This window comes from Oryzias latipes, assembly GCF_053564925.1.
Source record: "Oryzias latipes strain Hd-rR chromosome 1 unlocalized genomic scaffold, Olatipes_Hd-rR_3.1 chr1_Y".
Lineage (NCBI taxonomy): Eukaryota > Metazoa > Chordata > Actinopteri > Beloniformes > Adrianichthyidae > Oryzias > Oryzias latipes.
This window is the reverse complement of record NW_027616335.1, coordinates 11,306,133-11,322,383: the sequence shown is the minus strand read 5'-3', so window position 1 is coordinate 11,322,383 and position 16,251 is coordinate 11,306,133. Positions and strand designations below refer to the sequence as shown.

At 39.5% G+C, this 16,251-nt stretch overlaps 1 protein-coding gene across 1 annotated transcript; it reads left to right on the top strand.

The window, feature by feature from the left end:
• The first annotated feature begins 92 nt into the window (after window positions 1–92).
• LOC144990475 (stromal interaction molecule 2-like) lies at window positions 93–15,871 on the top strand. The gene is made up of 12 exons (XM_078943966.1): window positions 93–635; window positions 5,481–5,611; window positions 8,138–8,249; window positions 8,343–8,454; window positions 8,554–8,669; window positions 8,802–8,979; window positions 9,063–9,240; window positions 9,985–10,146; window positions 10,247–10,347; window positions 10,421–10,674; window positions 11,530–11,722; window positions 12,708–15,871. Exons 1-12 carry the CDS (start codon window positions 512–514, stop codon window positions 14,122–14,124), a joined length of 3,078 nt encoding a protein of 1,025 aa, XP_078800092.1. The 5' UTR covers window positions 93–511; the 3' UTR covers window positions 14,125–15,871.
• The last annotated feature ends 380 nt before the right edge of the window (window positions 15,872–16,251 follow it).

Here is a 16,251-nt window from a genome sequence, read left to right as displayed (position 1 = left end):
GTTGTAGTGAAAGGGGCGGGGCAGCAGTTCTACTTCCGCTTACGTAAGGGATGGGAAATGAGAAACAAAATTGGATTGTGTGGACAAATGACAAGTTAGAACAACTTGTGTTATAAGAACACACCCCCCTTCAGCTTTTCCTATGAGCTTTACTTTTTTTAAATGACAAATCAAGAATTCCAATTTGTACTTTTCTTTAACTAAAACATCGACTTTCCTAAGATGTAAAATTCATGTGTTTTTTTTCCCCTTTGGAAGTTACATTTTTTTAACATAACGTTTGTTTTTTGTCTTTATTAAACCCATGAGGTGTTTTCTTCGCTTGTCAGGTTTAAATTAAAGCAGACCTCAGTATCACGTCTCGTCCATAATAGCAACACGGATCCGCTTTCGCGGACTGGATCTGTAAACAGCTCGGTCCTTTCGACGGTTCCTCTCCGCCTACTTGAGGAGCTTAAAGACTTCTTGTTATAGACATAGACCTATACATATTTTTATTTAAATATCTAGTATGCTTCCTGTGTCTTTTTTACTGGTCATTTTCCCTCTTGCCGGCTTCTGGGCGGCTGCGCAAAGCGCCGCCGAACTCCAGAGCTTTTCCTCTCCCGGAGGCAGCGCCGGATTCGAACCACCAGGTAAGCAGTTCTCTGTAGTAACAAACACCAATAAATACATTAAAAAAGAAAAAACCTAGGGATTTTAAGATATATTGACGCTTAAAAAAAAATTATATATATAATATATATTATAATATGTATATTAATATACATTAGGATTTCTTACAGAACTCAGGCTTGCTTTCCTCTAATGTTGTATGCTTAGAAGTAACTGCAAAAATAAATGTTTAAATCTTTTTTCCCCCGCGAAATTTACTGCTGGTCATCTTGTATTAACGGGAAAAAAGACATTAGGATAAAAATGAATTATTTCCTCCTTCTAAAAAAAACTTTTATTGACATTTTGACATATCTTGTAAAATTTAATGTCTTTTAAGGAAATAACAATTGCATTTACTCTATAATGCCTTATAGTTGGATGTGAAATTGTAACTTCTCGGATGGATCATATCTATCTATCTATCTATCTATCTATCTATCTATCTATCTATCTATCTATCTATCTATCTATCTATCTATCTATCTATCTATCTATCTATCTATCTATCTATCTATCTATCTATCTATCTATCTATCTATCTATCTATCACACATTAACTATAGTTAATAAATGGGAAAATGTAATTGTTGAAGCTACTTCACCTAAGTGCTCTTTTTAAGTGTTAAATGAGAAGAAAATCTCTCTTACTTGATTGGAAGAAAAAAAGTAAAAGATGATACATATAAATCATATATAGCAGTGTAGAGTATAATTAATCTTAATTACAAATACAAATATGTGTATTTATAGGCTACATACACTTTATAACAGATTGATCTGTTTAATGTAAAGTTTGTCAAAAAGCATTACATTCTCTGCTTGTAAAGGCTTGGAAGGTACTTTATAGAGGACAAGTTGACTGAAAGACCTGCATCATATATCATTGAAACCTTAGACCGAATCTTTGCACTGAAATCTAACGATTTATACTTATAAGTGGATTAATGGTTGTGATGTGACGAAGTAAACAAAGTTCTGTCCTGGCAACATGAAGCAGGCAGCACAAACAGATGCAAGCCCTGGCTGTTCTGCACAACTCAGACACTCTCAAAGTCCAACTGAGAGCTTTTTCCCATGAAAACTGCAAATTTCATGAACAACTGAGAGCTGCAGGAAGGAAACCTAAAAAAATTTGCGCATGATTATTTTTTCTTTTCATAAACCAGAGAGGAACTGTTCACCTGTTGTAACTGATGCATACGGAAGCTGAAAATACTAAATCATTGCTAAATCACTTCATTCTTGACGTTTTTTTATTTGTTTTCAGAGCTTACCTGTGGAAAGAAATTATACATTGTACGTATGTGGTTAACCCCTGTGCTATCTTAGATGACCCCACCCTTACTTTGACGTGTTCTCCCTACCACGACAAAGGTGGATAAAGGTGGAAAGATTCCATAAAAATCCATTGAGACCAGTGAAGATCACAAATCATTGAAAAAAAAGGTTTAGCACACTGTCTAGTGGGTCTAGATCAGTGTTTTTCAACCTTTTTTGAGCCACGGCACACTTTAACCTTGCCAAAATCCCGCGGCACACCAGCATCCAAAGAAAAAAAAAAAGCAGAAATTCATGGTCTTTGTTGATCGAGCCCCCCGCGCCCCCCGCAATCTAACGTGCATTTTTGTGATAGTTGTGGTGGAAAAAGCAGGAAGTTGCGGCAGTTTTTTTCTAAGATGAAATAAAAGTTACGTTAGAAAATTTAGAAACTGTTTGTTGTGGTTTCAAGACGTTAAACAAGGAGGACTCATTGTGCGTTGAGACACTGTCCCTTTAAGCCAGTGCATCATGGGAGATGTAGTGTGAAAACTACCGAAAGAGGGAAGAAAGACTCGCGTCTCTGAGCTTCATTGTTTTGTTCATTTGGCCCACGGTCTGACACCAGACTCTGTGGAAAGCTACACCGCTAAAGACGAGCTTTAGCTGGTATTTTTGTTAGAACTGAGCGACTTTTTGAGCTAATTTGGAACAAGGAAGTGAAGACTTGAACCACTTCTGATTGGTCAGACTGATGACATGTGATTTAGCCTTAAAGAATGATTGGCGGAGACAGTTAAAGGGGCGGGACTTTTCCGCAAACACTTATAGCTGCAGGTAAATCGCGGTAACGTCATTCTTATCAAAATGTATTTAATAGAATTAAATAAACACAAAGAAAATTTAATTGTATGATCTTTTATATTCCTAACTACTCAGTGTTTTATCAGGGCCTGTTTGGATGAACAAAGAGCTGATTTCCTGGAGATGGGAAATGTTTTTAGATCAGTTAATGAGGGCAATTTCCCACGGCACACTTGACCATCTCTCACGGCACACTAGTGTGCCGCGGCACACTGGTTGAAAAACACTGGTCTAGATGACCCAACTCCCAATGTTAAAGTGCCTAGGATAGCACAAGGGTTAAAGGAAACATACAATTGTTAAGAATACAAAATGCTGCTTTTTCCAATAGCATACTGTATTTTTCGCACTATGAGAAATGATTGGTCTATTTTAAACTTTTGTCATATAGTTCGATAATACTGATGCAGCTAAAATAAAACAATTGTAACTATTGCAACTCCCAACATTTTTAGTGACATAAAACAAAACAGTCCAACATCACTACACATTAGCCACGCTAGTGTATTTACAATACCTGTAACTCCCACTGCAACACATAAAAAAACAACCGATACGGCTAAAACAAACATTACTGTGATTATGCTAAATCTCAACTTTGTTAGTAACACAAAAGAAAAAAAAAAACGTCCAACACCACCATACATTAGCCTAATTTACAACACCTGTAGACCCCAACCACTCTGGCAACATAAAAAAGAAAAAACTGACTGCGCTAACTCCCAATCTTGTCAGCAACACGTTAAAAAACAGTGTGACACCACTACACGTTAGCCGCATTAGAGTATTCACCATACCTGTACTTCCTAACCTTTCATGCAACACGTAAAAAAAACAGACGCTGTGTCCAAATTCCTTCCCTACTCACCATATAGTGCGTTCGCCGTTTTTTAGTGCTGTACAAACCTACAATTCCAAAATCGACTGTCCTAGAAATTTCTCAAAAGTCTGTGCTATAAACCATTGTGCATCGATCCTCACTAGATTGGTGAATATAGGCCACAATAGATTACATCAGAACAAGTTTTGGAAAGAAAATGTATTTCAATGAATTTTTGAAATAAATCATTAATGTTTTTATCCTCGGAAGACAGTAGATTCATAAATGGTTGTTGCAAAATGCTCATATCAATTAGATTTTAACTTCGTGAAATCAATGAAGTCATATTCGCCGTTCAAAAAAAAAGAGTGGGCATGGTGTCTGAATTGCTTTTAAAATCCAGGGTACTACATAGTCCCGCACTATGTAGTTTTTTAGTAGTTGGAGGTTAGGGTGGGAATTCGGACCCAGTCAAAGTGTTATTAATACGTCAACTACTAGCCTTAGTACTAACACGTAAAGAAAAAAAACTCAGGCACCGCTGCATGTTAGCTGCAATCTTGTATTTACAATAGCTGTAACTCCCAACATTGTTTGCAACACGTAAAAAAAAACAGATGGATAACATTAAAACTAACATTACTGTGACTACTCTAATTCTCAACCTTGTTAGTTATACGTAAAAAACAATACAGTCTGACGCCGCTACACATGAGCTGCGTTAGCGTATTTGTAATAACACCCAACTTTGTTTGCAACTTATAAGGTAAACATGCAGACATTGTGAAAGAACACTGTAAAATGGTTTCAACATTTTTAAGCACAGCCAGAATTAATCCATATTTCCCTTGTGCTATCCAAGGCACTTTAAGGTTGGGAGTGGGGTCAACTGAACCTTTTTTCTTCAATGATTTGTGATCTTCACTGGTGTCCATGGATTACATGAAATCCTCTTTACCTTTATCTACCTTTGTCATGGTAGGAATAACACGTCAGTGTAAGGGTGGGGTCATAGGATAGCACAAGGGATATACCTTCGTGTGCTCAGAGAGGGCCACCAAGTTTTTTTTTAAGGCTTTTAAATGCGCCTTATAGTCTGTAAAATATTGTAATTGTGACAGGGCATTTGGAGCTTTACGGATTGTAAGAGGGCTGGTATGAGAGTTGGGATAGACCTTTGACCCTTGCTCTCTTGAGAAGTCCGACTCTTTAGTCACAGATGCAAAAATGGGCTCTGACTCAGTAGACTAAGGGACCCTGTGCGTCATCATCTCATGTGTTCCCTCTGCGTGCTCAAGCTCGAGGTACACAGTCTGATACTTAGCTTAACAGTGGTAGATTGAGACATTATGGCTTCTATGAGACTCCCACAGGAGCCATCGAGAAAATACTGAACATTCTTTCCTAAAGTGTTAGTAAAGTATTCTGGATGTATGCATTTTTGTCTTCCTAGTGCGCTAATAGAAATGATAAAAAAGTAACAAAATATGTAGGATTTGTGTGAAACTATATATAAAACTATTTTTATACCTGAACATTGAGCTATGACAGCAAAATCAATAAAACCAAAGTATTAGTAACATGCTACAACCTATTGTTATTTTATTTTCTAGATTTTTTTCCCTCAAATATGATCAATAGTAAAAAAGCAAATTGTTTGTATTGAATATATATTTATAATAACAAACATAATATTAAAACATTTTGACAGCATTCTTTATGAAAATATTTGAACTTTTTTGTAGGAAAAGGTTAAAATAAAGAGAAAAAATCATTTAAGATCAATGAGGCTTTTATTTATGTTATCTTGCAATGGTTTAAATGAATGACTTGGTTGAAGAAATTCACTGGGATAATCTCTCTTTCTCTCACACTCATGCAGACCCATGCATGTTAGTGAATCCACCATGTTTGAGCGAGGCCGATCGCTATAGCCTGGAGGCCCTACGAAACATCCACCAGATGATGGACGATGACCAAGATGGTGGGATTGAGGTGGAGGAAAGCGTGGAGGTACAAACTTCACTCCATAATGAAGTCATTTTCTAGGTCAAATTCACTTTGCTTCGTTTGTAAAGACACAGATCCCAACAGCAGAGGAACAGGTGGTGCGGCTGCTGGAGTCAAATGCTCCTTCAGGGATAGTAACGGTGTAACTTTGCTTTTGGCTCTGTGACAAAGCTGGTTTGCACTAATAGACAAGTGCAGCTTCGGTGACCTTTGTGATCTTATTTTGAAAATACGCCCACGCTCGAGTGTGTCTTACTTGAACTTTAGCTGTTCAAGACAACTAAATTGAAACGGAACTGAAAAAACAAAACTTCGTTACATGCTTGTCTATGAAAATATGATAAAATGTGCAGTATGCATTTGAGTTCCACTTTTACCAAATAAAATGTTAAATGCAAAATAAGAGAGAAATGATCAAAACTTTTCTCCTCATCCATTTTAACATTTTGTCCATGCATGTGTGCAACAACTGAAGATTTAACAATTCATCTTCTGCACCCTGCTGTTACATTTTACTGTAACATTTTCAAATGTTTCAGTACAACTGTAACATTTGAAAATGTTGCAATTTTATAATCATTCTTTCCTTTCCTGGAATCTGCAAGTCTGTTCTTGTGTGTGACATTCATAGTAAACCTGGAATTCCAGTTGGCCCTTGCATTTCAAAACTGGGTTCATGGACACACTATCCAGAGTCTCAGGTTCCGGTTGCCATGGAGACATCAGTGGAAGGGTTCAGGTCCATAAAAGTCCGCAGATTCCGTCAGACATCATACGAGGCCGCTGTTTACGACCAAAAATACATTTTAAGATAACAAACACTCACCCTGCCACCAACATCGACCATGCACACTGAGGATGCTGATTCTAATGAAATGAATGCCGTTTATTATATTATATTATATGGTGATTTGTTTTTGTATTTAATGTGTTCTTGTGGCATTTTTCTCCTGATGGAGGACATATATAATAAAAAATAAGCTACATGACTTTCTGAGTATTTCTTTATTCAAATTGTTGTGAATCAGGAACAGATAAAAAAATGCAAAACCGTACGTCCAGATAGCTCCAACATTTATCACCTTTTTTTTTTTTGTTGCCCCTTTATTGTATCGCTGGGGTTGTGAGGGTCAGTAAGCTAGCTGGAGAGAGTGTAAAGAATGGATGATGGGAAATGAGGGCAGGCTTACTCCCTATCAACAGTCCTGTGCACAACTCAGAGGCAAATTTCTAATGAACTCCTGCAGCCCTGCAGGAACTGTTATAGAAAACGAGGTTTTTATTTTTTATTTTGTCTAAAAGTGGCATAACTATAAATAAAAGACTGCAATTTTTTTGAAAATAGATCAAAATATGATGGGAGTGGCACTTTATATATTTTTAAATGCAAATCTAGGATTGTCACATTTTTCAAGATGGTACACTTTTAATTAGAGCTGGACACTATGAAGAAATCTTGTGATGTGCGATATTAGTCATCAATAATGCGATCAGGATTTGACTTGTGTTTTGTCAACAAATAGCAAAAAAACAAAACTACAAATAATACATCATTTCCATCCCACTACAACAGTTCTATTTACATAAAAGTCAACAAACGTTATACTGCAAGTAACCTCAATAGGAGACAGGTAAGAACTTTTATGTGGTGGAAACACAATGTTGAACAATGATCTACTTTTCTGCTAGGATTAGTCAAAACTAATATGGATGTAGTAAAATATGATGCTTTCTCTGTTTATGCATGTGTATAAACTTTTAAAGGGGCTAAATCATGCTTTTCTTAAGCCTTTCTCTGTAAACTACATCCATATATCTGATCATATATTACCTTTGGCTCACTAAAGAATAATTTTTTAATGAAATATGAGTTATTTTCACAGCTTAACTTCTTACAAGGAAGTAAGACGACTCAATGTCAGAGGCGCCGCCTCTCACTCCTTATGGGCGCCATTTTGTGATATCAACCTAGAGTCGGCCACACCAGCGTATCTGCATTTCACCCACAAAAACAAACTTTTGCAAAGATGGATGTGCATATTGTGGAGCTTTCCAAAAACAAAGCGCTTTGCCGATCACTGCTTGTTACAACGTGAGGACCCAGTTGTTTTTGTGGATTGGGAGGGGCTGGTGCTCAGAGAGCAGGGCTTTAAAAGAAGGCTTAAAAATGTGTGAATGGATTAAAATACCACTTTGGAGTTGTTTTTGTGAGAATTAAAAATCATAATACACCTAAAAGCTCAAAAAAGTTAATTTTGCATGATACAGGCCCTTTAAGAGCTCAGCTGTCCACATCACATTTTTGGATATATTTTCGCAGTAATACATTTTCCTAAACTTGAGCCCTGTTACTATGTGTTTAGAGGGTTAGCTCAAATATTAGCTTGGGCCTCAAGAGGTTAAGGTAGCCATTTATGGCGATTTACGCCATCTTTGGCGATCTGCGTATCGCGGCATCAAGACTTTTTCGATTTATTGTGGAGACCTGCTTTTAATGCATGAATGTTCTGGTTTCCTCTTTTGCTGCAGTTCATCATTGAAGACATGAAACAGCAGCAGACTCACAAACACAGCAAGCTCCACAGAGAAGACCAGCACATCACAGTGGAGGAGCTCTGGAAGGGCTGGAAGTCATCCGAAGGTGAGAAATAAAACATTTTTTTACATTTTTATCTAAATTTACAACGTGCGTATTTGACTGTAAAGAACACGTGTCCTTATCTTACGTTGTTAGTTCATAACTGGACCCAGGAAGATGTGCTGCGCTGGTTGAAAGAGTTTGTTGAGTTGCCACAGTATGAGAGGAATTTCAAAGACTTTAAGGTCAATGGAAACACACTGCCGAGGTGAGGGCGGTCAAGGAATACCGGGAGCAAAGGGCACACGCAAGGTACTTTTTTAATGAGCTGCATCCACACTCATTCTTTCTTGTTTTCTGTTTGTAGGATTGCAGCCAATGAACCTTTATTCCTGAGTTTTCATTTGAAAGTTCAAGACCAGAGAGATAAACAGAAGCTCACCATCAAAGCTCTGGATGTGGTTCTGTTTGGACCGCCTACACGTAACCCTGAATCATGTTTTTTTTTTTTACTTTGACTTCTCGTCCAGTTTTTATCTTTATGCTAACGTACCAGATTAATTTGAACCTCGAGCTTCAAAGTCTCCATATTCCTGATATGTCATCTCCTCACAGGTCCTCCTCATAACTACATGAAGGACCTGCTGCTCATCGTCTCCGTTGTGATGGGAGTCGGCGGGTGCTGGTTTGCTCAGGCTCAGAGCAAAGCCAGCAAGATTCACATCTCCAAGATGATGAAGGACTTGGAGAGCCTCCAGAGGGCTGAACAAAGTCTCATGGATCTGCAAGAGCAGTAAATATTTCTTTGAATTGTTCACCTGCAATTCCAAGCTAAACGAAGAAATGTTTAGCTTATCCAATCATTCATGAATTCAGATTGGAGCAAGCCCAGGAGGAGAAGCGTAATGTGGCTGAGGAGAAACAGAACCTGGAGGAGAAGATGAGAGACGAAATAATGGGGGCGCAGGAGGAAGCCCACCGGCTGCACAGGCTGAGGCAGGGAGCAGTCAGTGAGCTCAGCCGCCTTCGGTATGCAGAGGAGGAGCTGGAACAGGTGGGCAAGAGCACCATAGGAAACGTATATTTTTACTCCCATCCAGTCTAAATTTAATCCCGCAATAGCTACAAAGTGGAGGTAAAGGAAAATCTTTTTAAATTTACAGCAACTGTCAACATGGTGTAACATGTTAGATAGTGATGCTCTTTCGCTGCAAACTTGTGGCATATCTAAAAAAGGCTTCTGCTGCATGATGGGAAACTAAAAGGAATACTGTGAAAAAGGGGAAGGGGCAGAAAAGGGCTAAAAAGTTGCTTGGGGTGGAGCAAGAAATAGCGGGGATCAGTAAAAATGAAGCGAGGAAGACGGGGAATAGGATGAAGAGTGGAAAATACCTGTTGAGTAACAAGACTGAAGGTAGACTTTTAGAAGACATGCTAATGCTACGGTCGCACTAGGCGTGTAACGAGGGTTCAAGAACGGTGCAAATTTGACTTCAGCTCTTTTGCGATTTATGAAGAACTTGGTGTCGTAATTCACATCACAAATGGCAACTATTAATTTATTCTTAATGATCAATTCAGTTAAATGTTATTTATATAGTCCAAATTCACAACAGTCGTCTCGATGGGCTTTGTATTGGTAATTGTAAGGTAAACATACAAGTAGAGAGGAGTACGCAGAAGACATCAATAAATAAAAGCAAATGTATAACTGTGAGAATTCCTTGAATGAAGATGACATGATTACACTAAAACTTTGGAACTGTGCATCCATGTCTGACTTGATGCCTCTCTTTAGGTCCGGGGAGCACTGATGCAGGCGGAACAGGACATGTGGGCAAGCTGGTCTGTTTCAGAGGCCCTCCAGCAGTGGCTGCAGCTGACACACGAGGTGGAGGTTCAGTACTACAACGTGAAGAAGCAGAGCGCCGAACAGCAACTTGCGACAGCTAAAGATGAGGTCATACTACACGCATGTAACAGAGAAGTAGCTAACAAGATAAAAAAATGTCAAGGCATAAAAATAAAGTTGAACTTTTCTCCTGCTTTCTATTCTGCAGGCAGAAAGAATTAAGAAAAAAAGGAGCACAGTCCTTGGTACACTCCATGTGGCTCACAGCTCATCTCTGGACCAAGTCGATCATAAGATCCTGGAAGCTAAGTGAGTTTAAAATGGCTTGAGCGGTTTTTATTTTGTCACGGCAAATATGCCAGATTCCTCTCGTGTTTTGCAGGAATGCATTTTCGGAGGTAACGGCCTGTCTGCGGGAGCGTCTCCATCGCTGGCAGCAGATTGAACTTCTCTGCGGCTTCCCCATCATCAGGAATCCTGGCATAGGAAACCTCACTGCTCAGCTGTACTCGGACGCCGTCAGCCAGGGCCTGCCTCGAGTGCTGCAGTCGGCTTGTTCATGCCACAGCTCTGTCCACGGATCTGTCGAGAACCTCATAGATGACCCTGGGTCTCCCATGTTACCACAAATCCCAGGTGTGTTCCGGGGAGGAACCTGTGTATTTTTAAAGCTCCAGGCTGTTATGTACGTTAGGGACTTACCCAAGGGGAAGACAAAGGTTTTTCTAAAATTTGAGTACTCATTAAACCATATTGAAGAATTGTTATTCTTTTTTATGTTTCTATTTAAAGCCTGTCTGTAGCTCTTAAATTAAACTGCTTATTTAAAGTTGAAAAAATTCATAAAATTCTTTATTACTGAGAAAAAAAGTAGTTTGCAAAAAAGCCAAAAAAACAAAACAGAAAATCTACTGAATTATAGGAATCAATGTGGCACCCAAAGCTATTTTGGAAATATTTTACTCTGAAAGGCTTAAGAAAAGCAGGATATAGGCCCTTTAAGTTCACTGTATCGTGGGTGAAATAGGACAAATTAAAAAAAAGTAAAATAAATTTGCTGTACATGATGACCCTTCCGCTTAAACCTGTAATGCTGGTTTATCTCATCTATTAGACAAAGGCCTCAGAGCATGTGCAGCTTCTGTTTTAAGTAGCTTTTCCATACAGTCATAAAGCAAGCACTCCGCAGGCCTGGTTAGCTGTGAGCCAGCCTCGATAAATTTAACAGCACACCCCACTGCAAGCTGCAGACGCTAGCGGGACTGAGCCCCCGAACAGCTGTTGCTGCACATGACCGAGCTGCTTGCATGATTCAGTTTGTATTCAACAGGACTGAAGTTACCAAAACATTTCAACAGAGTGCTAATATGACCTTTAGCTTTGTCCCTTCAATCCAAAATGTAATCTCTCTTAATATGTTTCCCCAAATCACTTTTATCAGCCATTTTTCAATAATTGCATACGTTGTTACATTTTTTTTTTAATCCACAGTTTCAGTTTCACCAGTCAAGTGTTCTCCTCGACGACATGGATCCACTGTTTGTAGGCCACGTCGTCCTGGCATGATCAACCATCCCTCAACTGCTTTGATTTCTCCTGACCCCGACCTTCTGATCCCCATCCGACCTACTTATCCGTGCTATGATGATGGAGAGGAGATCCTCTTGAAAACACTTAAAAAGCAGTATGTCTTCTAATCTTTTGTTTAATGCCCTATTAAAAGGGGCTGTGTTTTTTTTTATGACCCATGAAGGGATGTAGACAGGTTTGGTCGCATTTTAAAGGGAGCGCAGGTGTGTCTTGCAGTTCTGTTGAGGCTCTTTAAGGGACGTCATAAAAATGGAACATACGATTGTCCATCGTTTAGTTCCAGGGGAGTCAAACTCCAGGCCTCGAAGGCCGCCCTCCTGCTGGTTTTCCTTCAAAACTCAAACAAAAACACAAATAGAATGCAAATAAAAAGAAAGAGTCCAGTTATGTGGCAACCGTTGGTTGGAAAATATGTTGGACACCGGCCCTCAAGGCCTGGATTCTGACACCCCTGGTTTAGTAAGTGTTTATAATGATGATGTAAGTTACAGGCCTTTGTGGTGTACACCGCCCTTGCTCCACTCTCTAGTCATTAGTAAGGTGCACATATTAGCTTTTTACTGACTGCATGGGGCATGCAGCATTATACAAGTGTCTGCAAGATGCCTTGACAAACTACGCTTTGATTGTTAAATTTCCTAATTTTGAATAGTCAGGCTACAAGCACGGGCTTATCATTTGTACAGCACTAATAACCCCTTTGCAAAGTCTGCGTGTTTTAGGGTGTATGAAAAAGGAAAAATCTGTATGACGTGCCTTCATCTGACCTACTTCACCCTGACATGCCATTATGCGTTGTTTAAGTGTTTACTACGACCTGCAGCAAGCCCGTAGTAAAAAGTACATGAAAACTTTTGCTCACCCCCAGAGCAGTCTACGATCTTAAAACTTTGTCAGGGCCACCTTCATGCCCCATACAGGTTTGCCCTTTTTTCACCCGCAAATAGCCAATAAGGAACAGTTGTGACTAAAACACAAGGTGTTACTCTTTATGACACACTAGAAATGTAAGGTTCTTTGACAGCTGTTATTCTTCTCCCTTTTGCACTAATCCATCCCTCTCTGTCTGTCATTAACAGAGATTCCCAAGAGAAATTCTTAGACTGCGACTGCACGGCTTCTGCTCCTTTTGCAAAAAAGTACACGTGCTCCACAGCTGAGCCTTCCCCTCGAAGGTTTTATCAGGACGAGGCAGAGCTGCTTGCAGACATCTCAACTGGGAAACCTTTGAGGGAAGAGGCAGAATCAGCTGTTGAACCTCCAGTGCACAAACATTTTGCAGAGGAACTTGAAGCTACCACAGATCCGGAAGGCTCCAGCTGGAAAATGGCAAAAGCCAAGGGCTTGGAGTCCTCTTTGGGAACTTTTTCTACAGATGAGCCTGCTGTAAACCCATCAAGAATGATCTTCAGAGACAGGAGTGACGCTTCCAGAGAAGCAGAGTTTTTATTAAGAAAAGGAGACAAAGATACAACAAGGGATTTGATGGATGTCCCCTCACAGCATGTCTACAGAGAGCGGTGTAATTTACCACTTGATGCAAGAAGGATGTTGGTAGAAGCTCCAACAAATGCTCCAAGAATGTTATCAAGAGATATGATGGGGATTTCGGTAGACAGCATCCCTAAAAAGATGCAGAGAGATCAGTCTGAGCCTTTGTTTGAATCCAGAAGAATCACAAGAGACTTGATGGGTATGTCCCATGATACAGGTTCTTGGAAGCTTGCTCGAAATAAAGGAGAATTTCTTCCTGAATCTTCTTTAAGGTTACTATCAAAAGACAAAATGGCTGAAACTATTGGTGCACCACCAAGGAACATGTCCAGAGATGAGCTGGAGTATGACGATACCACATCCCTGAAGATGCCTTCCAGAGATGTATTAGAATCGCCTGTAGATGAGCAAGAATCGGCCTCGGAGCCAATAACTTATAGAGGAATACTAAGATATGAGCAGGATGGCTCTGATGAGTCCCTCAGAAGGAGAACACCAAGAGTGCCAGTAGATGAGACCAACATTACAGCAGAAGTTGCCACTGGAAATGTTGCCAGGGACAATGTAGATGTTGCCGGAGCAACGCCCAAGCATTTACTTTGGAGGGAAGAGCAATTGACATTTGAGTCAAGTTCTTTGCCATGTGGAACCGGCCAACCAGACCTTATGCTGACCTCTCAGGTGCCATGGAGATCCTCCTCCGACCTGTACGCTGCGGGCCCGTTGAGTCAGCTTGTGTACGACGGGATCCTTGAAAAGTCGTGCAGCTCAGCAGCTTCTACCCCAATGATCACCTCTGCCTCAACCCCCAACCTGCACGCCAAGGTGGAGTCACCAGCGCCGCTGCAAAAGCCTACCTTCACGTCCGGGGAATCGTCACCCAAAGAAGACAAACACAAAGAGAAGGAGAAAAGCAAGAAATCCTTGAAGCTTAAAAATCTTTTCAAAAAGAAAAGCGACTCACCTCCGGAGAAGTTTGAAAGCGGGCTTCAGAAACTCTGACGATCCACCTTCAAAGATGGTCTTTCTTAAGATGCGTTCACAACAAACGCGATTCACGTGGCAGGGTAGCCAGTTTCAATGTCAAGTTGCTATCAGAGGTCCTGCAGTGCGATTGGAGCGATGAGACGGCGTGTTTGAGGGGGGGCGCAACAATGCAGCACAGCGAAAATTGTGACGCATGATGAAAATTAAGCCAAGCAAGTTTAAATATCTGAAGTTTGACCATGGATTTGCATCTCTTCAACCAATAAGGGACTTGGCTTTGACATTTGACGTGTGGAGCCCAAAACCAACATAAAGGAGAATCTGATCATTCTCCTCCCAGTCTTATTTTATCTATTTTTCTTATTTAAATTGAAAAAATAATAAAAAAGGTCCCCTAACTGTATTCTATTGTGGGACAAGAAGTTGTCAAAGATCATCAAACCAAAAACGTTTGCAAATCATAAAAACCCGCTATAAAACCTAAGGTCTTTGGAACGCCATCCCTTTGTCCGCACGACAGATTGACCCTGTTGTTGAGTGTTTTAAACAAGTCAATAATTTTATATTCAGAAGAGTTTTTAGTTGATCTAATTTAGCCTTTTACTGTGATTTATTTTGTTTTTATTGTCTCTACTTAGTTTAGTCGGTGGCGTGTGTCTGATGACTGGTTGTAGTTTTCTGTGTTTGTACTATCGTAGGCACTTTGTGATTTTGCTCCAGAAAAGGTGCCATAGAAATAAACATTTACTCACTTAATGCGGATCAGCAAGTCGTCAAACTGGGTCACAAAGACAGAAGTACCTCTGAGAGCGACCATCATTCAGACGCAGCTCCTGCAGTAAATGGTGACTCTCATCGTAGCGGGAGAGTCTCTGAATTATCCCAGACATGGTGCCAGGTTGACCTTTTGTAGCTCTCTTACAAATCATTCATGTCTTCCAAGAATTGTTAATGAGATACACACAGACACTGCTCCATGTAGCGATGAGGCTAAAAAACATTTGCCGGTAGCTCCTCCCACCCACAGTGGGAGCATTAGGTATATGATTGCACTTGTGGACAAGAGTCTAGCCAAGAATTCATTGTGCATCTCAACATAGGCAGAGGCGAATTCAATGCAAACGTGAGAAAACAGTGAATTAAAATGGCTATATCAGGAAATCCTAGGGAATTCCGGGGTTCTCACAAATCAATGGATTGACTCTTTTGCAGGTGAGCACATTCAAATGCAGCTTCAGTTCCACAGAGAAGCTGTAGAACTCAATCAATAAAACAACGTTGTGTCCACCTGAAGGTCACCCGGTGAGGTTAAGGGGTGTTTTCTTTCTTCTGGCGCTACATCTTTGTGATAGATGCTTTCACACCAGAAAGCAGGAGGATTGAAATCTCTGCTAGGACATTTTAGTGTTGAGTTTGTGTGTTTTCCTTAAGCTTGTGTAGATTTTCTGGAAGTATCTCATCGTTGTTTGACATCGCAAAATCAACAATGTTCAGATAATTGAAAATTCAAAATTGTCTGTAGAAGTTATCTTGTTTGTTTTTTTAACAAAGAGAACAAGAAAGGGAGGATAAAGGTCTTATAGTTGTTTGTGGTTTGTGCAATGGAAAAATGAACGATAAAACACTTATCTTGTTTTGTATTATGAAGTCTTACATTTTCTGTTTTTTATGCTTTGCCTGAAGCTGAAGTGTAACCTGAAGTTTTAAGTTTCTGTATAACAGAGTAAACACTGTACATAATAAAAAAAATTACAAAATTAAATCTCTTGCACATAATGGTTACGTACGTTTTTAAATAAACACCAAAAAATCTAAGAAATGTTAAGCTTTTTTTGTTAGATGATTGAGTTTGTTGAAACTTTGGCTGTACAGGGGTGGAATGGGTTAAGTGATGTTTAATTTTTTTTTTTTTAATTTAACCTTTATTTAACCAGATAAAACCCACTGAGATCACGTGTGTTTACGTTTACAGTATTACATTTTGCAATAAGATTGGAATTTTACAGTAAGAAATTCAAAGTTAAAATACAGTAAAGTGACCTAGTGTTACAAACTTTAATAAATATGGGGAAACATTTGTAAGTACTGTGAGAATCTTAAAGTGCAAAGATACGAGCTGCACAAACTGGCAATAACATTAAA